Genomic DNA, 27,786 nt, shown 5'->3' on the forward strand with positions numbered 1-27,786 from the left:
CATAGTTTTGTATATTGGATTTTTTTTTAAGCATTATTTACCAAAGAAAAAATGGGGTTTTATTATGAATGAAGTTATCTGATAGCAGTATAATAATAGTTAACTTATTTGTTATATTAACTCAGAATAAAATTAATCATAGAACAAAATAGTAAAAAATTATACATGATTTTTTAAAAGGATAAAATTTAATTAAAAATGGGCAATAAAAAAAAAATTGGCATGTAATATTTAAAATTATATATTATTTTAACTGAATTATTTTTGACTAGATACAATATAACAATATTCTTAATATAAATATACATAATTATAATAATAACATGTTTAATAAATAAATATCACATTGATGATTGATCATTGAAAGAAAAATTGTTTTTTAGGCTTTTAAATAATAAGTATTAACTGAGGAGATGTTGACATCAACCAATAGATATGGTATTCACAACCATTTTTATAAAAAGCAATTATTCAGTTTTTGGCAGCATTAAAATAAAGCTTTAAATTTTAATGGCACATAAATAAAACAAATTAAATTGAATAATTATGGTGCTTATTATCATTAATGTTTATACATAGCAAAAAATGAATTTTTATCCATCCAATTTGTTGTACACAAGAATACATCAATTATTTCTATAAATAGCAAATAAATGTATTAATGAGTGTCAGTAGGATTTGATACAAAAGCTGGTTTTTGAACTTGTCCATTTGGCATAACTTGACGAGAAGTTTTTGACCTGAAAATAAGTTAAAAAATCAGTGAGAAATGAAAAAAAAAAATTATATACCTGATTTGGCCAGCTAAAAGAGGGTTGATAGCATAGAGCCACTCATAAACTTCTTTATCCAACAAGGTTTGCATTAAATATCCTCTATGTTTTGTTACGACACTGTATGTAAATTACAAATTATTATTATTGTTATTAGATTATAATTGATAAAAAAAATAAAATAATAAGCAATATTAAAATATCTTTGAATCAACATAAAATTGAATTTTACATCCATAGTTACAACAACTAATTTAAATATATTTGGCTGAAATTTTTGTATTAATGAAACCTAATAATTAGGAAAAGTTATTTATATTGTTTTTTACATTTAAAACAAAGAGACTAAACCATAATTTAAAATAGATAAACAGTAGTTTTGTATGTGCTGAAATGATCACAAAAAAAGTCCAGTCATTAAATATGAAATTTATTTATATTAAATCAGTAATAATAGTTATACAATACCAATAATATTTTAATGAGATTTTATTAAAAGGCAAATTTAGAAATTTATAGTAAGGCGGGAGCGATAACAAAAGGTTCAACTAAAAATATGTCATAATAACTTTTGCGAGTATGTTTTACTAATTTTGAGCCAAAAACATTTTTATATTAGCACACTATTGTAGATGGAGGTGGGCACATAATGTGTTGTCTATGAATACGCGATTTTTACTAGATTCATTTAATTAAATTTCAAAATAAAAATATAACAATGAAATAAATGTAAAATTAAAACATAATTTAATTGAACACTATTATTTGATTCTTTATTATTATATACGTGTGCAATATACAGAGTGCTCAAAAAATAAGGAAAACCTTATTCCTTACTTACTGAACACTCTACATAGTATTTATATTCAATTAAATTTTTAAGGATAAATAATTTAACATATTTTATTTAAACTGTCAAGTTAAATTGAAATAGAGAAAGATTAGCTAAGTTTAAGACTAACTAATATATCATTTAATACCGATAAGTGAAAATTTCCTGGAAAAATAGTCTACTTAATTTTATAATAAAAGGTTGTTTAGAAAAGGCACAATTTATTCTGCTCATTGTACTTTTCTTGTTTTCTATGATTGCATTGATACCTTAAAAATAAAAAAAACCAGCACAGTGCGGTTACAGTAGAGACGTGACATAGTTGGGACCAGTTTAGATTTAATCACAGTGATTAAAATCACTATCATAAAAAACGCTTCGATGCAAATCTGTACATAGTGTTTAATTTAAAAAAATCTGAAATCATAAATTTTAACACCAAAATTGTATGTATTTTAACTACGGCAACCATTTGCACATAAAAGATAAATTGTCGGGACAAATTTTTTTTTTTTAATTTATAGTGAATAACATTATCTTTAATTTAACATATATTTAAAATACTCAGTATTACCGAAACATTCTCAAAAGTTAAGTTGAAAAATTAAAATTTTTGTGCAAAAGTTGCTATTTTGAATCCCCACTGTGAGCAAATAAAAGGTCAGATTTTCAAAAAAATGATATCATAATGAAAGGAAAATTACTAAGGTTTAAATATGAAAAAAAAAACTATTTTGATTTGTTCAATTTTCAATAAGTTATGGCAATTTTTAGAAAAAAAGAATAGGTGCTTGGAATGTTGGAACATTAACTTGTAGAAGTAGAAATATTGAAGAGGGAAAGTGAACATTTGTTGTGTGCAGGAAACTAAGTGGAAGGGATAGAAAGCAAGTGAAATAGGTGAGGGTTATAAAATCATATACTCAGATAAGTCTAATACAAAGAATGGTGTAGGGATAATAATGGATCAGAATATGAAAAGTAAAGTAGTAGCTAGGAAAAGTGACAAGATTATAGTCGTAAAATTAATTTTCGAGGAAAAAGTGTTGAATGTAATAAGTGACTATGCACCACAAGTAGGATATAATGAAAAAGACAAGGAAGTGTTTTAAGAGAGATTGATAAGGTGATGCAAAGATTACCTGGTAATGAGGAAGTGGTGATAAGTGAATATATGAATGGACATGTAAACAATGAGAGGAGAGAATATGAAAGAGTACATAGAGGGTATGGTTTTAGTGAGAAGAATGAGGCTGGAGAAAGAATCCTGAATTTCGCAGTATTGTATGATCTTACGTATTTTAGAAATAAAAAACATTATATAACTTATGAGAGTGGGAATAATAGATCACAGAATGATTACTTTATGTGGAAGAGAGAGAGCGTAAAACGAGTAAAAGATTGTAAAGTTCTACCAAGTGAGAGTTATGTTGTGTAGTTACACACAATATAGACTGATGATAATGAAGTTTGACACGGTACCGTATATTTTGTGATACGTTTAATACACAGTCACCTCGTCTCATCCATCAGTCGCCTTATACATCGCGAGCTCAGCCTGATTAGAGTACCCCCGCTATCTATCTAGGGTACAAAGTCTATCTACTGGAGCGCGATCGACCACCGAGCGCCGGCGGTGAACGCTCTATCTTGTCTTCAACGTCCTACGTGAACTAACGCTACCCGCCTTTTTCTCGCGACGTACTTCTAAGTTCCTTTTTATATATATTTCTATTGCACTAGTATATTCATTCTCAGTTTTTATTTTGCTGTTTAATTTTAAATAAATATATATTCATAGATATATATTTCTTATTTAAAATTTTTTTTTTTTCTCTCTCGGCTAGTGTAGCGACATTATTTGTTTAAACGTATTTTTTTTTTGTTTCCTAAAAGGAAAAAGTTTATTGACCCCTTTAACAATTCCGTGTCAAGTTGTGGTGTAGTGGGATGAGAATATGCAAAAACATAATGAATACAGGAGAAAAATCGAGGATCCGGTGGTGGAAATTGAAAGGGGAAAATTAAAAAGTTTATAAAGACGGCAAATGAGAGGGCGGCGTGGAATGTCGAGGGAGACATAAATGATGTGTGGAATAGATTTGCTAGTTGTGTAAAGAATACTGCAAAGGAGATTGTTGGTGAGAGTAGAAGTAGAATTCCAGGAAACAAGAAAACATGGTAGTGGGATGAGGACATTAAAAAAAACACAGAAAATAAGAAAAAGCAATTAAAAGTATGGTAAAAGAGCAAAATGAGAGAAGATTTGCATAAGTAAGAGAAAAAAGGTCTAAAGATTATCATTATGTAAGGTGTATAAAAAGTGTTCATAATAGGGTACTATCTAGTGATGATTTGAAAAAAAGTCGAAAGAGTATTTTAAAAAATTACTGAATGAGGAGTATCCAAAAGAGACTCAGAGGATATCTCGTGGAACGAGAAACTGGTAGATTTAATTAGTGAGAAAGAGGTTTGGGAGGCTGTAGAATCAATGAAAAAGATTAAACAGTAGGACCAGATGAAGTGCCAGTAGAAGTATGGAAAATATTAGGTGGTGTAAGGATCTTTTAAATAAAATCTTATTAGAAGGGAAAATTCCAAATAAATGGAGGAATAGTATTGTGGTGCCGATTTTTAAAGGTAAAAGAGATATACTGGAGTGTGGAAATTATAGAGGCATAAAGCTTATGAGTCATAGTATGAATATTTGGGAAAAGGTAATAGATGAGAGAATAAAAAATGAGACATTGGTATTTAAAAACCAGTTTGGATTAATGCATGGTAAGTCAACAATGGTAGGCCATAGTTAAGTATGGCCATAAATAAGCCATTATTTTGTGTGAGGCAACTAATAGAAAAGTTTAGGGAAAAGAAAAAAAAACTGTGTATGGTATTTATAGATTTGGAGAAAGTATATGACAGAGTACCGAGAGAGGTTTTAAAGTGGGCATTAATGAGAAAGGAGTCCCGAAAACTACATTAATATAATAGAAGATATGTATGATGGCACTTGTACCAGGGTAAAAAGTGTAGGAGGAGTAACAGAAGGTTTTAGGGTAAAAGTAGAAGTGCACCAAGGTTCTGCTTTAAGCCTTCACTTATTTTCTATAGTTATGGATGAAATTACTAAAGAAATGCAAGAAGAGGTACCGTGGTTCATGTTGTTCGTTGACAATAGTGTTAATAGGAGAAAATAGGGAGGAAATTAATCAAAGACTAGAGGTGTGGAGATCAGCTCTTGAAGAAAAGGGTTTAAGAATAAGTAAGAGTAAGACAGAGTATATAGAGTACGAGTTTGACAAAGGAGAACACGAAGTAGGTGAAATGAGGAGATCGGTGACAAAGGCGAGGACTTTATTGGAGAGGTGGAAAGTTTTAAGTATTTAGGGTCACTATAGAAGAAGAAGAACCGTTTAAAGCTCTTAAAATTACTCTATTAAATAATTATTATATTTTTTCCTATTTTTAAAATGTTAAGCCGAGAAGCTATTTATTTTACTATATTATGATATTTGGAGGTCAAAAATTTTATTTTTAACAATTTAAAAGTAAATTTAAAATACTATTCATATAAATAAAATCAGAAATTTTTTTATTTATTTTTTACTTTGCAACAAAAGTTCCAAGTATCAGTAAATATAATTTGGGATCAACTCTATGTGTGGAGATACAACTTGACCTTAATAGGTGTGTTAATTAAACCGTGTGTAAAAATGTGTCTTAAAAGTAAGGGCTTTGATTAATGAGATTTCATATGTAAAGTAATAATTTCCAAAAAACTTGTATGACAAAAATTATTTCATAGGCTACTCTTTGACAATTTTAACAAATTGACAATTGAAAATGGCAATTTAGATTAAAACTAAATGAATTGTTTCTTAACATAGAAATTAACTTAACCCACTTAAAAAATTATGAGAGTAAAATGTATTAATAAATTCTAGTTTAAATAAAAATGCTAACATTTAAATGTATAAATAATTTCAACAAAAGACATTTTAATTTTTATAGCTTTATTTTATTATTAATATATTTCAATTTATTTTTGTTAATTTGCAGAGCAGCCATTTGCAAATCTAGAGCAAACATTCTTAAGTAATTAAAATTTTTTTTTTTAATTTTATCGCCTAAAGATATTCTTTTTACTAAGAGATGAAAGTACTATAAGGAGGTGGTAAAATGTATCAAAATTTAAATTTCAAATTCTTCTACTGGGTATAACTTAAAAATATTTATAATAAATACATATAAATCTATTTCCTAGTTATAACTAAATTACCTAAACGAGTTGGGTACTTTGACCATGGCAAGCTGATCTTCCGAATATTCAACTTGAGCTGTAGTCAAATTGATTAAAGCTCTTTCAACTGGATCTTTTTCATCTCTGAATATAAACACATAAGGGCGTCTAACTGTCTGAAAAGTAATGTTTGAAATAGAATATTGAATGAACATTGAATTTTAAATTAATTAATTTAACTAAAATTTAACCTAAATTTATAAACTTACCACCCATCGTTTTTTCCAGCCATTAGTTTTATGTTCTAGTATATTTAAATAACCCTTTCTCGAGACCACTGGACTGATTCTTATTTCTTCAACTTCTGGTACATACAAAACAAGTTGTGGTTCAGATGAAATTTGAGACAAATTTATTATATCTTGAATATGGAAAGTTGACTCTCCAATTAGTGAATTTCGCAATGAACTACGATCAGGAGAGAACAATCTTAAATAAAAGCATAAAAGTTTTTTAAATATTTATATTTAAAATAATTAATTATGTTATTGTAAATATATATTATGTAACACCTGAGGTTAAAAATATGAAATAAAAAAACAAAAAATTAGCTTACTCGTGATTTGATATATTAATAGTGTTGCTTGAATTACTATTATGCAAATTAATTATTTTTTCATCACTTGGTGAGAGAATTTCACTGTATTGATTTTGAGTATTCTCCTAAGAAAAAATTAAATTTAAATTCATATAAATATATTTATATTAAACATGTATATTTATTAAAGTAGACATCATTTTTTGCGAAAGAAAAAACATTTTTTCAGTAATTTTAATTGATAATAACTTTTTTTCTATTTAATAAATACACTTTGTTATATATTACGCAAAAGTTAACTTTTAAATTACAATGAATTACATTTAATTTATTTATTTAGTTATTCATTAATAATATTAAATTTGAAGGAAACGTAAAAAAATCGAGATAAAAAAGTAAGAACAAAAAATTTAAGTCTTCAAAAAATAAAATATGAGTATAAAAATAATTATTTCCAAGTATGAGTCTATATATTTTTAAATACATTTAAAATATCATGAAAAGGGTTTTTGATACAAAAAATATTATTGAAGGTTTGGAAAATATTCAATTGTAAGTAATATTTATAAAAAACATTTGATTGTATAATGAAAGATTGAAAAGTAAAAAAAATTAATTACTTATAAATTGCCACAAATATGTAATTAACAATATAAAAAAGAAAAATGTCTGAATTTATTTTTTATTTGTAAGTAATTGAGTAGATTTTGATAGTATTATCACTCTTTATAGAAAGTAAGGTAAAGTATTAATTATTTAATATAGTTATATAACTTATAATAAGATAGTAAAATTACTTTAGAAGGTATTCTCCCTTGAATTAATTTAATACACTTGGTTGCTAAATACCGCTCTCTCTCAGTCATTTCCCAAGGTTCATAAACACTTGGGTCAATATTTCTTATTGCAACTGGACTAGGAGGTCTCATAATATCTTTGATAGAACTTGAAGCTTTTGCCATTATATTACAAACTTCCTACAGTAATTATTTAATTAAATTATTATTTATAGTAACTTATAATAATTTAAAGAATTAAAATAAATGGTTGTGTTTTAAAAAATTTTTAATAACCTTTTCTGATTTTGTAATTGGTACTTTATCAAGACCAAGGCGTTCTCTAAGAAGAATCATGTGTCTAGTACGTCCAACTTCTTCAAGTCTAGTTAGCTTTTCTAATTCCCATTGGTGATCAAATATTAAGCTGTCACCTCGTGGCTTCCAACCTTCAAGATTTTCTTCACCTCGTACATAAGTAGAACTAGTATCTAATACACGTCTCTGTCGCCTTTGAACACCTAAAAAGTGTCATATATTAAAATATAAATTCATTTAAATAAATATTACTAAATTACTACTTCTACAACACAAGCTGGCAAATATTTTCTACTGCTTTTTTTTTTTTTTTTTTTTTTTTTTTTTTTTTTNTTTTTTATATTTTTTTTTTTTTTTTTTTTTTTTTTTTTTTTGTCACGAAAACTACCTGGACTACCTGCTTCTGAAGCTCTCTTAAGCACAAGTTCATAAATTCCAGAAAGACGATGCGCTTCATTGTTTTTATAGACACTGCTGAAGAGATGTTTTAATGATCTGGGACCTGTGCGGGAATCCCGGCCATAGATTACCATGCTCAAATCTTTAGTAATAATAGCTGGACATCCACAATTCTCCAACTGAAAAAAATTATTAATAAAATATGAATGATTTTAAGTCTATGTATGTATAGTATATTGCAAATTAAAGCAATAATAAAATATTTACCTCCAAATAAGCTGATATAGTCATAAATATGTGTTCTCCACCTGTAGAAATTCTATTAAGTAAGGCTGAATTATGTAAAGAACTATCCCAGGCAGCTTCAAATCGAAACATGCAACGATCTTCACCAGGTATCTCTAAATATTCACCCGGAAATAGACCTAATGAAAGTACTGAATTATCAGTATCTTCATCTTCAGACTGGGGTACATTCCGAATGCGACCAACTACTAATTCTCGTATTTCTTTCCAACGTATTTCAGGAGCAATTTCGTGTACTACAGTAATGCGTATTCTTCTTTGCAAACCTTGATGAAGCACAAACAAACCACGACATGGCAATTCCTCACTGTGATCAACAGCACATGGTGCATAATCTCCATCAGGCCCTAAAAAAGGTCTCTTGTTTAAAATAAATATATTATAAGGATTAAAATTAAAAATATTACCTAATTCACATATTTCAAACCAAACTAATAAATCATGTTTTGCATGAATATGTGATGTACACAAGGAAGGCATTACACCAAATTTAGGTGAACGTACTGGTAGGCTTATAGGTATAGATGGTGGTAACATTCGTCTAGGAGGTTGCCTAATACTAAAAAAATTAATAAAAGTAAACAATTTCTTTAATAAAATATACTTTATAATCTAACTAGTTAACTTACAAACTACTTTCTTGTTTTGCATCGTTATGTAATGGATGTTTTTGATAGTGACCAAATACTTCAAATACAATTGGTTGAGTTTTGATGTATTCAAGAAACGATTTTGTAACAGAGACTGTTATCTTTAAATTAGAAATAAAAATAAATTTATACAAAATCAAATATTGGCGAAGAAATGAAAAAAATATTATCTATAAAAAACTTACATTTTGAACATGATAAAATCCAACAGGAGTACCTTTTCCAACATTTTTTACGGGTTCAGTTGAAAATGCATCATCATGTCTATGAAGAAAACTGAAAAAGCATATAAAATTTTTTTAATAGCCATGATAAAAATAATTATGTAAGATGAAAAACTTGAAGATTTGATATATTTTTTAAACTTGTTGGGTTATATATATTTTTTAAATAAAAAATTCTCTTAATTTTCATACTATAATTACATTGATTTATTATACGCTTTTTAATTGAAATTTATAAATTTAATCATTTTTAAATATTAAATATAATAAGCAATTAAATCTATTTTATTAGAATTAAAACAATTAAAATGCAGGCCATATTAGAATAAATATTATACATGTTGAGTTTGATTTGGTTTATATTATTATTTTATATCATTATATTTAAAATTAGGACTGGATCAATATCACTTTTTTTATATTACATAGTTTAATATTTACTTCTGATATTAAAACCGATAATAGATCTACTAAAACACTTTAAAAATTCAGAACTCTAGCATGTTGGTAGGACTGTGACATAGACATAAAAATATATACACAAATTAAATTAACACTTTAAACGTCAAACTTGTCGTTTAGCTCTTTTCGAATTCTTCTGTTTAAAATTGTTTTATAAGCTTATGATCTATCTGTCAAAGCTCTATCTAAAAAAAAAAAGTAATATAAATATATATACATAATTGTTTCTTACTTAAATTGACAAAAAATATCAGCGTATTCACTAGGAACTCCAACAGCTTGTAATAAGGTAACTCTGAATGTAAATTCTTTGTTAATTATTAAATGACTGGGTAGCTCTTCATCTTTTATATCCGATGATACAGAGCTGTCTCCATGCCCACTGTCATTATCTCCTTCATTCTCTAACATCAGATAATTAAAATTTAAACTTATAATTTAGTTATTTTGAATTATTATGATCAAAGAGCAGAATAATAGAGATTAATAAAATTTTACTTTTCTGTTTAATATAATGTCGCAAATATTATTAAAGTATCAAAATATACTTTTTGAATTTATGTGTATTTTTTATAGAATAAAACTAATTTAAACCAGAAGTATATTAACTAAAAACTGGTAATTACTAGTGTTTAGGAGCCCTGAATATTATTTTATAATAGAGTAGAGTATAGAATACATGGTCGTCCGACTATCGTCGGACACAAAAATGTGCTGACCAAGGGTTTTAGGGTAACCATGGGCAAAGGATTCCCGCTGTAGGTACCCTACAGTCAGTCGTGGTTTAGTATGCGCTAGTTACACTCATTCTACATCATTTTATTTCATTTGTATTAATATTAATAATTAACGTTCTATTGTATTATTTACTGTTCAATCAAATTATATATTCTACATTTTTATTGAAAAGTGAGTGTTTTCGTTTTTTTTATTTAGTTTAATTCCTTTACCACGTGGGCCTACACAACACTAGTTTGAATTATAAATTTATTATAAATTAAATACTATCATTAAACTTTTAATTAATTTAAAAAATGTATAATACATGAATATATTATTATTATTGGCTTTGTTTATTATCCTAATGTAAATGCATACTTCATTTTTTAATAATATTGACTATCTGTAGGTTAATTAATATAAGTGATACAGTTTTCAATCTTTTTTTTATGCTAAAAACACAAAATGGATACTTCTAATCAAACAAATTTTAACAATTTTGCAAATGTCACTAACACCAATAAGCTTACATACAATTGAAATTTTTACACCCATACTTAAGTATTTTATAACAATAAAATTTCCAATTCTCCTTAATAATTTAAAAATTATGTACCTTCATCTTTGAAACTACATCTTCCAACAATAATTCTTTCATTCAAAATTGAATTTTTCTTTAATGATAAGCGACCTAATAATTCTTTATCATTAAAAGAAATCTTAGCAAATTGTCGAACACCACATGAATTATCACCAGTTTCATCTTCTGTTAAATTAAAAATAATGATAGTATTTTAAAATGAATTAATATTTTTTTTATAGTTTATTCCCCATACCAGAAACAGCTTGAATTGCAACACGAAGGTATCCCTTAACATCACCTTTTTCATTAACCACTGCTACTTTATGAATCAATGGAACTGGATACATAAGATTACTCAAGTATATAAATGCTCTGCCAATTAATCTAAACCATGGAAATCGATCATAAAATGGATCACCTCCTGTGATTGCTTCAATATTGAAGTCTGGTGATGTTGGTGATGTTTCTGCTTCATTTTGATACATTTCACGCATTAGTTCTAATCTTTGTCTGTCAAACAAAAATATATACATAACTTCAAATATAAGTCATATAATTAAGTCACTTAATACACTTAAAATCAGTTAACTGTTCTCATAATACCATGAATGTTTAATATTACTCATAATAAAATTTATACATTTTATTTTAATGAAACTTTATTTTTTTTAATAGTTAACAATCATAAACAGATATTATTTTTCTAATTTAATAAAATCATATTTTATAAAAGTATCAAGTCAAAACTGAAAAACATTCATTCAATAAATTACAACTATACTTGAAATAAAGATGATTTTCATTGTGAGAATCATGAACCAACTACTTACTTAATCAAAACATAAAAATACTATTTATAATTTTTTCTTTTAGTTTCATGTTTTTCTCAATTTAACAATCATGATGTTTTTTTATGTTCATTTTAATACTTAAAAAAGATGGTAATTTTTTGTTTTTAAATGACAACATACATAATTAACTAGCTTATATAATAGATTATAATCTAATTGAGAACTGGTTGATAACAACTTTGGAACAGTATTTCAGAAATTAACAGTTCAAAATTCTGACTGAAGGTGAAAAGAGGGAAGTGCTACTATTTCACTAGACTTTTTTCAGCCTCACTCCTCCTCCCACATATGTATAAAAATAACTCTTAAAACACTGGTCCAATAGTTGTTATTAACCAGTCATTTTCTTAATTAGATCATAATTTAATAAATAATTTAAAATAAATATATCATAATAAAATTATGTATAGTTCATACCCTTATAATATATAGGAGATGAATATACAGATACTTTATAATTTATAAATCGAAAAAAACATGAAACTAAAAAAAAATGATTAATAATATTTTTATTTATCAATTAAATCATATTGTTCATGATAAAAGAATTACTTTGAATACTTTATTTTAAACTTAAAAATAAATATGTGTAAAACATAAAATTAAAAAGCATGAATAGTTTATATATGTGTACTGCTTTATCAATGTGAAACACTTTAGTATAGTATAACACTACACTAATTATTGATGACAAGGGATTAATGTTTACAATGTTCATATAATATTGACACTTAGCTATTTTTAAAAATACTGTTATCAAATAGTATTTAAAAATTTAAATAACTTCATATATCATTAAAGTAAGGTTTTTAGATAATAAGTTTATAATTTTTAAACCTTGATTAATGATTACCAAAATTTTTTATATCATTTTAGCACTAATAAGGTTATTATTAATCAACTAATTGTTTTGTAAACCTTATACTTTTATACAGGTCTATAGATCTTGATCTTGGTATTAACATTTTCAAGAATTCATCTTCTTCTTCTTTTTCTTTGCCTTTCTACAAACTACTTGGGTTCGGTCACCCTTATCCTAAACTTCCACTTGATACAATCTCCCACATCAGCCGTCCTTATATTGTATTCAATAACATCGCTTCATCTCTTTTTTGTCTTCCAAATAATACCTCCATACCTCTTCTTCTTTTAAAATTCATTTCCATAACTGTTCTCACAGTTTCTGTTCCTCTCTCCTCATACCATGACCAAACGACCTAAGTCTATTTTCTTTCATTTTATTCACGATTGACACTAAACCTATAATCATTCTTAATTATTCATTCTTTATCCTATCTTCTTTAGTCAATTTTCATTAATACATCATTAACAAATTTATTTTAAAACAAATTCTAGTTTTTAAAAAATAAGAACTTAATTTAAAAGTAGCTGAATCCTTAATCACATGATGATATTTCATTTTCATTTATAAAGATGAACTTTAAATTTATAACAATCAAAGTTATTCATTCTAAGGTCTGATATATTGTACAACTTATTGTACATACAACCATCGATTATAATGAAAAATTTATTACAAATATTTATTATAGGTGATAGGATGAAGCTTAACTAAATTGACTTTGACACCGCCTTAAAAAATATATTTATAAAATAATAAATATAATTCTTTAAATTTTTTTTGTGAAAGGTGTGGAGTTTTTTTTGAACATGTGAGTTAGTCTCTACTATTGCATTAATGTTGCACATAAATTAAGAAATCAAAAAGAAAAAATGTTACATTTTATAATTTTAGTCCTCAAACTGATTTAAAAAGTAGATTGATTTTTTTAACTGAATTAAGTTTATAATTTTTATCAATTTAATATTTAATTCATCGACATTGTTCTTATTTAACCTAACTTAACATGAGTTAATTATTTTAAGAATTATTTTCATTAATTATCCTTTTTTTTGTAAATAATTGTACAAATTCTTTAATAATAATGATATTATAATAATATATTGATATTTTTAGATGACTTATAAAGAACAACAGTCTTTTTATTACATCATTTTAATAAAATTGTCAGTTATTACATTTAACTTTGACAGGGTAATATAGTAGAAGTTATTCATAATGAAATAAATAATTAATTATAACTTTAAAGGTGGTTTTAAGTATTTTGAAATAAAATTATAAATTTATTCTTAAAATACTAATTAATGTTTGCATTTTAAAATATTTAATAGTTATAAATAGGGTAGAAGAGAACTTATAGCATTACATAATGACTATACATAATAATATACTTGCATTTAAAAACTCTATGAAAGACCTCTTATGTATATCCTCAATATTAATTTATGGTCCTAGTTAATAAATTTTATTAAAATAAATAATATAATTTTTAATTTATTTTATAATACAATGTATTTATTACTATGAACAAGTTGCAAAATATTTTAAGCTTTAATAAACCTTATTTATTAAAAAAAGCTATTAATGAAATAAATGTATAAAAAAGTCAAATAATTATGATTTTAATATTCAAAAAAAATAAAAGGACTAAAAATATGAAGTATAATATTTTTTAAATTGAAATTGTTGTAATATAAAATTAATTTTTTTTCAAGGTAACTTATTATTTATGTAAGTGTGAATAAAATATGGAAATTTTCTATCTTGAAGTTGTTTACCACAGGTAAAAGAAATTTTTTTTGGTTATGAATTATTAGGTTTATTATTAGAAATTGAGTTCTCTATATCAGAATTTTCTTGATTTTATTTATGTAACATTTTATATTACAACAGATAATAGAATTATCACTTTTTTTTTTACATATCTGTATAAAGTTAAAGTTAAAAAAAAATTTATCGTTAATTTAAGTGCAATCAAACATTTATGAACAAACCTAACACAAGGGTCACTAACCTTGAAGGTATTAAATAGGAGAAAGACTTGTTAAGGGTGCAAGTAGTAAAACATTGCAAGAAATCATCCTTGAACTTGCAAGGCGAATTCTGGGGACTTTCAATCTCCCAATTATATATTTGTTGCATTAGATCCAGTCTAGTTCTAACACAAAGAAAAGCGTTAGAAACTCTCTCCCGAATTATTTAAAAATTTATTACATAATTATTACCTTAATTTTTCCAATGTCCAATAATGTGTAGCCCCATTTTTTGTATCTAATACTTCAATGGCAACATATGTTCTTGGAAATGGTCGATCTACCTCATCTTCTTCAGTAATGAAATCAACGGGTAATGGTGAGTACAATGTATCAGTCAATAAAGTAAACTGAAATTGGACCTTAAAAGTTTTTAATTATATTAAATTAGACGTCATATTAAATACAAGAACTGAATTAATTAATTATTTAAAGAAAAATTAAGCAGTTGATATTACATCAACTATTTAGTATAATATTTAAATTTCATAAATAATTGTATTATTTTTTTAGCTAATTTAGTAAGAAATTATTTAAATAAAAATATATACTTGAAGTTTGGGGTATCTTATATAGCTAGATTGATAATAATTTACTTCTTGATTAGCAAGTAACAAAATTAGATACTAGATAGATAGTGATGAATTTTAAAGCATGATCGGTTTATCATAAACCACTAGTTTATCAGCTAATAATTACAATTTAGAGTCGTCCCTTGTAATTTATAGAGGTGTCAACTTTTATTTTTCAAATGAATACATTTATAAACAACTAGCTTAATTAAAAGATAATGCATGTAATTAAGAAAATAACGGGTCGATAAAAATTTAATTATATTTATATACATATCAACAACAATATTTTTCTCTGTCACAATAAATATTTTGCACAAAAATGTTTTATATATTGTACATTAAAATTTTTGATAAAACTTTACAAAAACCTCTAGTTTTTTACTTTTCAACTATTACTAATTGAAGCTATGAAAGGAATAACATGCTATTTAAATATTTTTAAACAAATTTTTATGGAACATTTTTTTCCTGAAAATTATCAATAGTTTTAAAACCAGAAAAATTTCAGAATTATCTTACCTCTTATAATAATTGTTTTTACATAGAACCTAACAATTGTTCAATTAGACAAAAGATTAATTTTTTTATTATTTGTCTATAAAAATAATAAATAATTTTTTTTTTTTTTAAGTTGAAAATAGCCATTTTTTAGCACTAATTTTACAATAAATGTTGATGAATCAATAACTACTTTAGGATAAGTAATTATTGAGTTACAAACATTTTAATACATAGAATACAAGTACATAAGTTTTTACCCTAAAATTGATGGGAAATATCAAATAATAACTCAAACTATGCAACAGTCATTTAATAACTATTCGATAGTCTATTCAAATAGTGTCAAAATTACTTGATAGTCTGAATAATATTAAAACTATTTAGTTGCATAAAAAATTCAATAATTACATAACTTACCTTTTTTTTTAATTCTACAGATATAGCATTAGCTTCTTTTAAAAATACAGCATTTCCCCACAAATCATCTCTTAATGATGTAAATTGATGGTACTTCCATTTGCGGCATGTTGTTAAAACTAACTGATATTCTTTATCTGACCAATTGCACTCAGCATCAAATAATGGATTTACTAAAAATATAAATTAAATTAATATAATTTTAAAAATAAAATAAAACAAAATACCAAATATGTCTTCTTCTTGCACTAAGTCATCTGGAGTATATGAACTATACATTGACATAGTCATACTTTGTTCATCAACTTGTTTTTGAAGGGCATCTATTCGAGCTTCATAGTTCTACAATAAATTATTTCTATGATATACTAAATAAATGTATACATTAATCACAATACTTTTCGTTGTTCCTCAAAAATTTGGTCAGCTGTTTCCTTGTCTCTTCTAAATTGTTCTTCAAGTGCATTTAATTTTTGTTTCATATCTTGTTTAAGATCAATTCCTTGTTTTTCTAATAACTCAATTTGCGCAAAATTCCAATCAACATTTTCATTACCAATAGGAGTTTCTACAGGAGAGGATTTTTCTGGTTTTGATATTACTAAATTTAATAAATGATCAATTTTAGACTATGTCAAAATTATATTTTTTATTATTTGTCTATAAAAATAATAAATAAAATTTTTTTTTTTTTAATCTGAAAAAAGCAATTTTTTAGCACTATTTTTACAAAAAATGTTCATGAATCAAGAACTACTTTAGGATAAGTACTTATTAAATTACAAACATTATAATATATAGAATACAAGTACATTAGTTTTTATCCTAAAATTGTTAATTTTTTTGAAAAAAAAAAAAAAATTAAAAAATTTCTATTTTTTGTTTTTAACGATGGCCTTTGTTGCTACGGCCTTTATTAAAAAAAAAAAAAAATTGAGTTCAAAAATTTGTTTTATAATTTATTTACTTTCTTTAATATTTTCCACTGTGGATTCTGGTTTAGTTTTATATCCCCTGTGTTCTCTTACTAAAAAAAATTAATTTAATTATTGAATATAATAAAGTAATTTTTATATGTATAATTTCTTCACCTTGTTCAGGATGATTAAAACGGAAAACATGATTTTTCCCTAAAATTACTCTAGAACCTGTTTTAAGTATTATAGGTTCAGTTAGTTCTCTTCCATTGACATAACATAATGCACCATTCATTGGGGTTAAAGTGACAATGCCATTAGTATTTTCAAATCTACAATGTTCTCTTTGGATATAAGATCCACATAATCGTATATCTTGTGTAACATTAGATTCAGCAGAACCAACACGAGTTACTCCAAGTTTAATATAATAAATTAGACATTCTGACATGAATGGATCTTCATTTAAATTAACCAAATGTGGAGTCTTAAAATAGTAACAAAAATTAAAATAGAATTAAAATAAAACCATTAATAAGAGTTACTTTTTGAGGAGAAAAAACCCCAACTGTGTCTCCATCTTCTTTAACAGCTACTCCCATTTCAGCAAAAACAGCTTCTCTTTGAATTCTGATTTCTTCTGTTCGCTTTAACTTTTCTTCCCAAGTTTCATTCAGTTCTTAAAAAAAAAAGATTTCATTCAGATTATTTATAAAACAAATTTTACTGAACTTAAAAATATTTATTTCATACCAGCAATTAGTTTTTCACTAGCTTGCAGTTGTTCAACAGCTTCTTCGGCAATCATTGATGATGGAATATTTGGTTTTTGTTCCCCATCTTTCAACATCTTAACTCCATCATCTCCTAAAAATAAAAATAACAATTAAAATTTATTAAAACTGTATCTTAAATTATGTTAGGCAAGCAAGTTTTTTATTTTTTATTTATTAAAAAAAAAAATACATCATTGATTAAGCCAGGCAATCTTATAAAAAAAAAATCAGGATGAAAGCAGATCCCTACTTACGGCTTTCTTTAATTTTTCCATAAACCACTTTACCATCTATTATTCATAAAAAGAAATACCATTGTAACCAAATTACTAGGATTAAAAACCTAAGCCTAAAGACGTCAACAGAAGTTACTTATTTTTTATTTACCTTCTTGAACTTCAATTCCTTCAGCTTTTAATAAATCTCGTAGTCTTTGGATTTCTTCTTTGAGTTCCCGAATAAGTTTAGCATTAGCATCTTCATTAACAATAGCTTTACAAACAATTTGTTTAGCTCGGTCAGCATATCTTAGAAAATAAATTAATAACTTTAAAAATATATATTAAACATTATTATGTAAATGATAAAAAAAGCTAAATTTATAAAATATATAGTGTCCCAACGGTTTTACATCTTTGATAAATTTTGATCCAGCAAATAGTTTACATTACTTTTTTCTAAATTAATTTTTACAGTTTTGTACTAAATTAAAAGCATATTTGTTATTTTTTATCTCTGTTAAAAAATAAATAAAATACAATTTTTTTTAAAATGTCAAAATAATCATTTTTAGTTTTTTTATTACAAACAATTTTGGAGGGATGATAACAACTTTAGGATAAGTATTAAATTACAAGCATTTAAATATAAAGTTGATATGAAACGTTGGCAGAGTATACATATACTATTACGAGATGTATCCACTCATGCTACTTATCCGTTCTATGTTTTTAAATGCTTGTAACTCAACAAATATTTATCCTAAAGTAATTATTTATAAAAATTTTTTGCAAGAAAAAAAAACAAAAAATGATTTTTTAAAGTGTTGAAAAAACAAAAAGAATATTTGTTCTTATTTTAAAAACAAATAATAAAAATTATTTTTTTAAAAAAGTTGTGCGAATAATTTTCTATAATAAAACTTAAAAAAGATGTCCAAACCAAATGGAACGTTCTGTATAGTTCAAACAAAAAATAATTTATAAAATATGTTTATGGTTATTTGTCAAAATTAAGAAAGAAAATGATGCCAAATTTTGATAATATATAAATGTATAGATAAATATGTTGGAAAGGATAAAAGAAAACTATAATGAGAAACTTTTGTAAATCAATATTAAAAATTAAAAAATTATATTCAATATCAAAATGGGTTTGAACTAAAAATACTTCTATATAAATAATTATTATTACAAAATCAAATATACCAACCTTAGTGTTGAAAGGGTTTCATCATAATTTATGTCTGCTGGACTAATAGCTGCAATCATAGCAGTTTTAGAGTTTCCTCCAAGATTTTCCCTTAAGAGCCACGTTAATACAGAATCACGATAAGGAATAAAGTCTCCTTTTTTTTTTTTCTTAGATGCCTAATAAGTAAATATATTTCATCAAATTTAACATAAAAAAATATTGAACTGATAAAAAATAATTAACTTTTTTTTTTTTAATTTAAAATTTGCAATTTTTATAATAATTTAAGATAAAATAAAAATGTATACTTACTGACTATTTTTCCATGCATGATAAAAAAAGAATGAAAAATAATTACCAATTCATTGCAATAATTTCTCCTCAAACTGAGAACTTTAATTAAATAATTATAATGCTGAATAATTTAACATATTTTGACAAGTGAAATAACTTATGACTTATCAATTATTTTATATATGATTGTTATATTAACAATTTATAGTTTTAAGATTCTGTTACCAAAAGTTATTTGACTAATCCAAATATACAATTAAATTTAATTCTATGTATTAAAAGGTGCTATTAAATTGAAAAAATATTTACCATTTCAGCTAATCCAGAAATAACTTTCCCCAAAGTAGTTAAACTTTTATTAATGTTGGCCCCTTCTTTTAGTCTAGTTCCTTTAGCACCTGTTGAATCTGCACGTTCTGAACCAGCTAAATCAACTAATGATATTTTACTGACTTTTTCAGTAGTTAGTTGTGTCATTTGATCTAATCGTTTTTGGGTGAAAAATATAGTGAAAACAGCATGAGAGCGACTGGATGTTTCATTCATATTAGTAGCAGCAACAGTTCTATTAAAAAAAAATGATTTATTAAAAATTTATCTTTCACTAAATTATATTATATGGAAAAAAAAATTATCAGTTTTACATCTTTTTCTTTCCTGAACTTAACATGCTACAGAGGGTGATGGCCTCTTTTACATGTTAGGGAGTCAAAGTTGGTTATAGGCTAAGTCAATGATGGATGGAACGGTTATTATGGACGGCTTGCATCAGAGACTTGATACCACCAATCAGAAAAAAAATAGAATATTTATAAATATTCTAAATTATATAATATATATATATCATGGTTATATTTATATATTAAAGATTTCTTCATTGAAAGATACTTATAATTACCTAGCTTTATTGCCTTCGTCTATAAGGTTATGAATATTTTGATAAGTTGTAACAGCAAGCTTTGATAAATCTTCTACATAAGGTCCTAATAGCGGATGTTCCCTAACTCGAAGATTACCTTTATTTTTTGGATTCAACAAATCACGAACTCTTTCACAATATATTTCCATATAACTGACCTATTTAATAATTAAAAAAACGTAGCTCCAATAAAATAATATCATTATATTTCAATAAACATAAAAATTTATATTGTACCTCAACAGAATACTGTAATTCTTCACTTGTAGTTGACTTAATTCTATGAAATAAATCTTTACAAATTAAAGGAATAATACCTTCTTGGCCTTCTTCTTCTTGTCTTCCCATCATAGTGTATGATTTTCCAGCTCCCGTTTGACCATAAGCAAATATACAAACATTATAACCTAAAATTACTCATTGTAATGTATTTCTGACTGAAAAAAGGAAAATACTACCTTCAAAGGCATGTTGCAACATTTCTTCACCAATATCTCTATACACCATAGTTTGAGATGCGAAATTGGGATCAGATGGCTAGTAAATAAAACAATTATTTTTATATGATTTTATTTATTTAAGGATTATTTTAGCACTTACATTTTGAGACCAATACGAGTAATCAAAATTAAAGCTTTTGGTAGCATCTTTAACGTTGGGCGGAAGTTTTGGGTTAGTAATAGCTATAATCGAAAAAAAATCTATTATGTTGTATATCATTTGAAATCTATAAAAGTCTTGAGAAATTACATATGCTTTATCCAAACACACTGTTACTTACAAGTAGTATATCCAGCCATTTCTATGATACATTTACAGTCTCTTGATATTTCACGGTTATTAAATGGCCGTACTCGGACAGCAACTTTTACGGATGACATGGTTTTACGTTTATTTTACTTTGAAATGGGCAAATTTTTTAAATTTGTTTAGTTCTACCCTGTAGATATATGAAACATTAAAACGATTTCATTTTTTAATGAATATATAGTTAAATAAAGTGTCATTTATGTATCACCGCATAGTGAAATATTCCTATTAAGAATGACTCTTTACTCATGAGAATCGAATAGTAGACTAATTGTATTATTCTTTGGGTGGCGCTTTTGCAGGGCAAATAAAACCAAGGGTGAAAATCAATAGATTAGGCGACAAGCGAGGAATAGAAGGTGACGTCATTTTAAGAATTCCACCCACTGTTGTAGTATAGGACTAGGACAATGGATTAATGTTAAATCTTTTAATTAATATTATTATTAATTTTTTAACACTTTAATACATACATTAGGCAATTAAATAAAATATTTATAAATAAATATGATGAAATTATAACATATAATTTTAACATCAGTTTGCAATTAGTACAAAATCATAATTTTTATATTTAACAGAAAGTTTTTAAAATTGTCAAGGAAAGATTTGAGAAATGATAATAAAATAATCTTAGAAAAAATCAGTAACAATCCTTTACGAATTTTTAAAATACAATTTATATTTATAATAATCACATACATAGTTTAAAGACATTCTTTGTTTCTTAAATTTAAAATTATATTTATAATTGAATATAAAAATTTAAGAAGAGGGATGTATTCATTTCAATTTCTTTCAACATTTAGTTGAAATAATGTTGATCTAGTACTCATTTTCAAAGCTATTCATTCTTTAGAAAGTTAATTAATCTCAAATTCATTATTTCAAGATTATGTGTTTTTGAGTAGCTAAAGTATTTTAAATTATAAAGTTTAAAGTATTTAAAAGAATATTCCAAACTTAACTACTTAAATAAAACTTAATGGATTTTAAATATGAAATATTTGTAGTCTTGACCAAGGGTAGACCGAAACTAAACATTGACCCAACCACTAATCATTAACAATCATCTATCCATAGTAAAAGTTTATATAATTTACAGAGACAATTTTTTTAAATAGTAAAAGAAAGATGTAACTGTTACTCTTTCTTATTATTTTGGACTCATTTTTTTTTGGAATTTTATGATCAGGGAAAATTATTCATTTTAGTGAATCAATTTGTCTCATCAGTGGCATAGCTAATAGGCTGAATCTTTCCTCCATTGGCCAATAATTAAAGCCTGTTTGTGTTTTCTTCTTTTCTCTCGCCTTTATCTTAACTACTTGGGTTCGGGCCACCCGTATCCTAAAACCTTTAGTCGACATAATCATTCTAACTGCTTCCGATTTCTCTCTCTTCATAATATAATCAAATCATCTAAGCTGACATTTTTTCTTATCTTATCTACAATCAACGTTATTTTTATTACATTTCATTCTTTATCCTACAGTCTTTCGTCACTCTACTTATTCATCTCAGCATTCTCATCTCTGCTCTACTTTCTTGTCACTTTGACATATAAAACATAGTTGATTTCACTATAGTTTTGTAGAACTTACTTTTTAATCTCATTGGAATTTTCTTATTGCACAAAACAATAGACGATTTTCTCCATTTGATCCACCAGCATTTAATCATATGTATCACATCCTCATCAATGCCACCATTCTTTTGTACAAATAATCCTAAATATTCAAAACTTTCCACCTCCCCTATCGCGTCTTCGTTTATTGTCATTACTATCCTCGTTCCATTGCCTATGCGTTCGCTTTCGTCAAACTTATACTTTATAGAATGATTTTTTTTAATACTAGCCATTAGATATCTTTTAAAATAATAAGTTTTTTGAAAATGTATTATTGAATCTTGTTAGTTACATATGTAATTCTATTTATCCGTTATAAAATAATTTTATATTACTAAAAATTTCTTTTGTACCTCGGTGGGAGGAGTGAATTTTATTAGATATTTATGCTAGAACAGTACATGACTAGAGTGTTAGCACATAATAAATAAGATTTTTTCTATTCTATGGGTCTAGTAAGAGTATGTGATATTTAAAAAAAAAGTCCTCGGTCCCAACTATAGTTTTAGTTACCTCATTGCGTCCATTCATAGTTCAGCGATTTATTCATGAAATAAATTGTTCACTTAACATACCATTCAAAATGAATGTATAGTGCAAAACTGTAAATATGAAGGATTGAATAATTCGCTCAATAGTTAAATAAAAGAATTTATGATAAACAATTCACCGCTATTGCAATTATGATTTGCAAATTTTTTGGTGCATTATTTGAAAATAATAATGTATCTAAAAAAATATTGGTTCTTAAGCGAAATATAAATCAACAGTTTAAAATTATTACACTTTATTATTTTATGGTTTTGTCGTTTTTACTAAAATATTGGAGTGTTCTCAGAATTTTTTCTTGTAGGGATATATACAAGAATTTTTTTAGTTCCTCCAAAATACATCTTTATATGTATTAGATTAAACTCACAATATCTAGCCAAACACAGATTATGGTCAAGTAAATTATTACGAGATTTTAAAAATTAATTAAGAAAGAGGTTTTACATTAAAAAAGAAATAAAATAATTACTGTTTAATAGTTCTTATAACAAATTATATTTTTATCGCAAAATTTTAAATGCATATTTTTATTATAGAATAATGATAATTCTGAATCAATATTTTTAACAACTTAATATTTAAGAGTTAAAAACATTAATATTACAAAAAAAAGTAACAGAAGAAATTAGCGTTTTCCCCTGCAGTTCATAGTAAAATAAACAAGGACGCCAAAAATGATAATTACCAAGAGGGAGATAAATAATTTTTGTTTCTTCATGATCTTTTTTTATTTTTGTTGAACAAATATAGAGAATTATTTGAATCTGTAATTCAAGAAATTCTATAAGTCTAAAAGAAAATTTAACAGGAGAAATATAAAACTTCCTATACTTACATAGAAAGGACGAAGTGTCATAAGATACATAAATACATTAAAGTATCTTAAAATAAAACTGTTAACATAATCAAAAAAGTTTTTACTTGTATTAAAAATACAATTTGTTGGATCATTGGAGATTCTCAAATAAATCAAGTTGGTTATTTAAGTATGTGTGAAAACCATATGCGTAACTATAAATTTGAGTTTACAGGAGCTAAATTATCATTTTTTGCGATATATTTAATATCACAAATAGTCCTAATTATGCAATGTTAAACAAGAAAGGATGTTATTTGTTTTTTTCTCAAATAAGAACCCCGATTTTTATTGCAGAGTACAGAATTTTAAGAATTTGTATTTTTTTTGTGCATACATAAAAATAGGCCACCTAGACAGAATTTGCTCTATATTAAAACAAATTTAAATTGGACATTGTGTATTGAATAATTGTATATGTTGAGGTATTTTTTAAACTTTTTAAAGCATGTTTAACATATTTTATAGCTTTAAACATATTTTTTGATTAAATAATATTTTATTAAGACATTCATGAACTAATATGTGTGTATTTAAAGTTACTTATTTACTTTAGTAAATACAATTAAATTGACTAATCACGACTTATTCAATTAATAAAGTGAAAATATCTGGATATTATATTCTAACTAATTATAATTCGTTGATCAATTTAAAAAAAAAATTATGACTAGATTCTAAATTTATTACTTTTGATTATGCATTTAAAAAGTTTAACCCAAATTTGTAAACATTTATTGTTGAAGTAGACAGTAGTGTAGAAATATTTTACATTTTAGGGGGAATAATGCTCCTTCTATTCTGCCCAAACACTATAGTACCATTTAGAACAAAGAACTAAGTTTTCATGTCTATTAATTTAAATGTATACTAGCTGACAATGTGTTTGGAATAACTTAACAAAATTTATAAATACATATAAATCTAGACTCTAATTATGATAATAACAAAACAATAAGAAATAAGAATTTTCAAAACTGTTACTGAATCATTATATTAATTTAACTATAAAGTTTAAAATCTAATATCAAAAATATTTCTCCTCATACTTTTTGACAAAAATTTTATACCGGCTGTTGATCTGACACAATCTCATTAGTCGCCTCTTACGACTGGCAGAGGGGCCGTGGAAGTATTCTTATCCCCTATCCACAGGGAGAATCAAAAATATCTCTAAAAATTATGCTTTAAATTAATATAATATGATTTTATTATTTGCACACATAAAAACATATATATTAGTACAAATAAGTAGTTATTTAGATGTAGGATATGGAGGAATGAATGTGCTCTCTTTATTGGAGAAACAAGGCTAATATGAATATTTTTTGGTCAAAATTTGAAAAAATAATAATTAAATAAACAAACATTTTCATGAGGATTGTCCAAAGAAATTTTTTTTGTCTTCACATTATACAATTTTAAGTCACTATTCATATAAATTTAATTTTATGAAATTTGAGAATGTCTTTATCTGTTTACAAGAGATAAGTTATAAAATATTAAAACTATGTCCCATAATTTAACTCTACATTTTTATATGTTAATAGCTTCATCTAACATTAATTTTTTTTTAAATAAAATATTAACTTTAGAGATCTTAGGTAATTTTGGGAAAATTAAAAGTTTTATTAGATTTATTAAAATTTGTTTGAAAATATGCTCGACTTAAGAACGTTTTAATTTTGCAATTCTAGTATGTAATATTAAACTAACTTTGATTGTGAAATTCAACATTGAATTAACTATTTTTAACTAAACAAAGTTTCTAGACAACTTTGGTGATCAGTATTCCAAGTTAAACGTTTGTTTTCTCTAAAGAAAAATACATATTATTTTTAACTGTAACTAAATTTGTATACTAATTTATATAAAAAAAATACTATTTTTAAAATTTCATTAATTAAAACATAATAAATATTCACAACACTGTTAATATTATATTAACTTAAATAATAATATAAAAAAATAGTAGTATAAATAAATATTTGATCATAAGCATAACAATTTTTTCTTGGACTATTTTCCAAATTAGCAATTGGAAAGGATTTTTATGTTTATAGAAGTGGTATGGTATACTTAATAAAAATAAAAAAAACAATATTTGAAAACTATTTATTAAATTTAAAATTCACAACAATAAAAATAAAAACGGAAAATCACAACAATCCGTCATATAAAAGAGACCAACTTCTATCAATTATTTCAATAAAATGTATTATCTTACCTAAGTATGTCTAAGATAGAATACGATGTACAATTAACAATAGACACATAATCGTGGACCTAATAAAATCTACAAACACTTATCATAAATATTATTCAAATGTAGTTCTTTAATAGTATCGCTTAAAACAAAGTCAAAAATAAATAAAATCATTTTATAATTATGTCAAAAAATATTTAATGAAAATAAACAGAATATTTTCAAATTGTAAAATGATAATACATAATAATAAAAGTGTTAAATGAAAGAAAAGATATCGTAGGCAACAATGTTAATAACCATGGTTGTTTAAAATAACTTTTATAACAGTGTTGCCAGATAGAGGGAAATTTCCCGTTTAGAGGGAAAATATGGGACCGTAATCAATTGGAGGGAAAAAGGGAAGAAATTTTAAAATTGTACTAAAAAAGGGAAACTTAGGAATTTCAGTTATTAATCGATATTTTTACTTTTATAAAAAAAATTATTTAAAAGTATACATGTTATTTTTTCACAAAAAAATGATCAATTTTTATTTTTGCATAGATAAATTAATTTTTATATTAACAAATCCTATTGATAATACTGTCTAAGAATATCACAATCGGTCCTTGGATCCTATCTACAAGCGTTGAAATAATTATGAACATTAGGAATAAATCGATTTTACTTATCAATGTTGCAGTACCTGATATGATCACTATTGTCCTTCAGCAAAAAAAAATGTATTAACGTTTTATTCTTAAGTCACAACTAGTTTTAACTTTTAAGTTATAAGTTATTATTATTTTCATAGATGTTTTATACTTAACATTTTCCATTATTTTAACCATGGATAATTTTGAAGAAAATGATGTATTTAATAGTACTCCACCAAAAAAAAAATTAAAGGACCAAAATGTTTTAATAATAATTGGCTTAATTGCTCTGAATTTAAGGAATGGTTGGAATGTATTCCTAAAAATATTTTCAAAGCTCGTTGTTCTGCTTGCCAGGTAAATAAAAACAATGATATTCCTTATTTTATATAATTAAGAGGAGTGAGGACTGTAGTCTTCAATCTAACTATTTTTAACACGCTTATATTAGTTTCACCTGTATGTATGTATGTATGTATGTATGTATGTTTGTAACTCCAAACGCCACGCGTTATCGCATATTCCGTCGTCTAAACTAGACTGTCATAACGCATTCACCCCTCCTCACGCCTCGCTCAACACACGACGGCACACTATTCCTATAAAAATTTATTTTTAGTTATCGTACCCGTACACGCGTGCTTGTCATCAATAT

The 27,786-nt window shown here is 25.3% G+C and overlaps 1 protein-coding gene across 11 annotated transcripts; it reads right to left on the bottom strand.

Annotated features, from left to right (window-relative positions):
- Positions 1-225: 225 nt before the first annotated feature.
- LOC126895150 (kinesin-like protein unc-104) lies at positions 226-26,697 on the bottom strand. Of its 11 annotated transcripts, XM_050666681.1 has the most exons (35): positions 26,515-26,697; positions 26,004-26,102; positions 21,221-21,379; positions 21,040-21,122; positions 20,898-20,976; positions 20,677-20,846; positions 20,419-20,597; positions 19,830-20,085; positions 19,245-19,402; positions 18,201-18,340; positions 18,068-18,103; positions 17,791-17,904; positions 17,583-17,716; positions 17,212-17,524; positions 17,088-17,147; positions 16,519-16,721; positions 16,348-16,462; positions 16,121-16,293; positions 14,820-14,989; positions 14,609-14,752; positions 11,135-11,391; positions 10,915-11,064; positions 9,811-9,982; positions 9,078-9,168; positions 8,872-8,993; positions 8,650-8,801; positions 8,204-8,589; positions 7,926-8,115; positions 7,517-7,740; positions 7,241-7,420; positions 6,462-6,568; positions 6,115-6,334; positions 5,885-6,021; positions 792-893; positions 226-740 (listed from the first exon to the last, which is right to left on the bottom strand). In XM_050666681.1, the coding sequence occupies exons 3-35, from the start codon at positions 21,318-21,320 to the stop codon at positions 659-661; spliced, it is 5,199 nt and encodes a 1,732-aa protein (XP_050522638.1). In that variant the 5' UTR covers positions 21,321-21,379; positions 26,004-26,102; positions 26,515-26,697; the 3' UTR covers positions 226-658. The 11 variants fall into 11 exon arrangements, with proteins under 11 accessions (XP_050522638.1, XP_050522636.1, XP_050522639.1 ...); XM_050666679.1 differs by lacking the exon at positions 26,004-26,102; XM_050666682.1 differs by lacking the exons at positions 26,004-26,102; positions 26,515-26,697 and adding an exon at positions 24,117-24,195.
- Between the last annotated feature and the right edge of the window lie 1,089 nt (positions 26,698-27,786).

This window comes from Daktulosphaira vitifoliae, unplaced genomic scaffold (assembly GCF_025091365.1).
Source record: "Daktulosphaira vitifoliae isolate Bord-2020 unplaced genomic scaffold, ASM2509136v1 Scaffold_1, whole genome shotgun sequence".
Taxonomy (NCBI): domain Eukaryota; kingdom Metazoa; phylum Arthropoda; class Insecta; order Hemiptera; family Phylloxeridae; genus Daktulosphaira; species Daktulosphaira vitifoliae.

What these genes read in the sequence shown, in the direction of transcription:
- LOC126895150 (XM_050666679.1), bottom strand. Translation starts at nt 21,320, where the DNA reads ATGTCATCCGTAAAAGTTGCTGTCCGAGTACGGCCATTTAATAACCGT. An exon ending in TCCTATTTAATACCTTCAAG is followed by an intron (nt 11,392 to 14,608) that starts GTTAGTGACCCT and finishes TTTGTTTGACAG; the next exon opens with ACAAAGATTAGAACTAATGC. An exon ending in GATATTTTTTGTCAATTTAA is followed by an intron (nt 9,169 to 9,810) that starts GTAAGAAACAAT and finishes ATGCTTTTTCAG; the next exon opens with TTTTCTTCATAGACATGATG.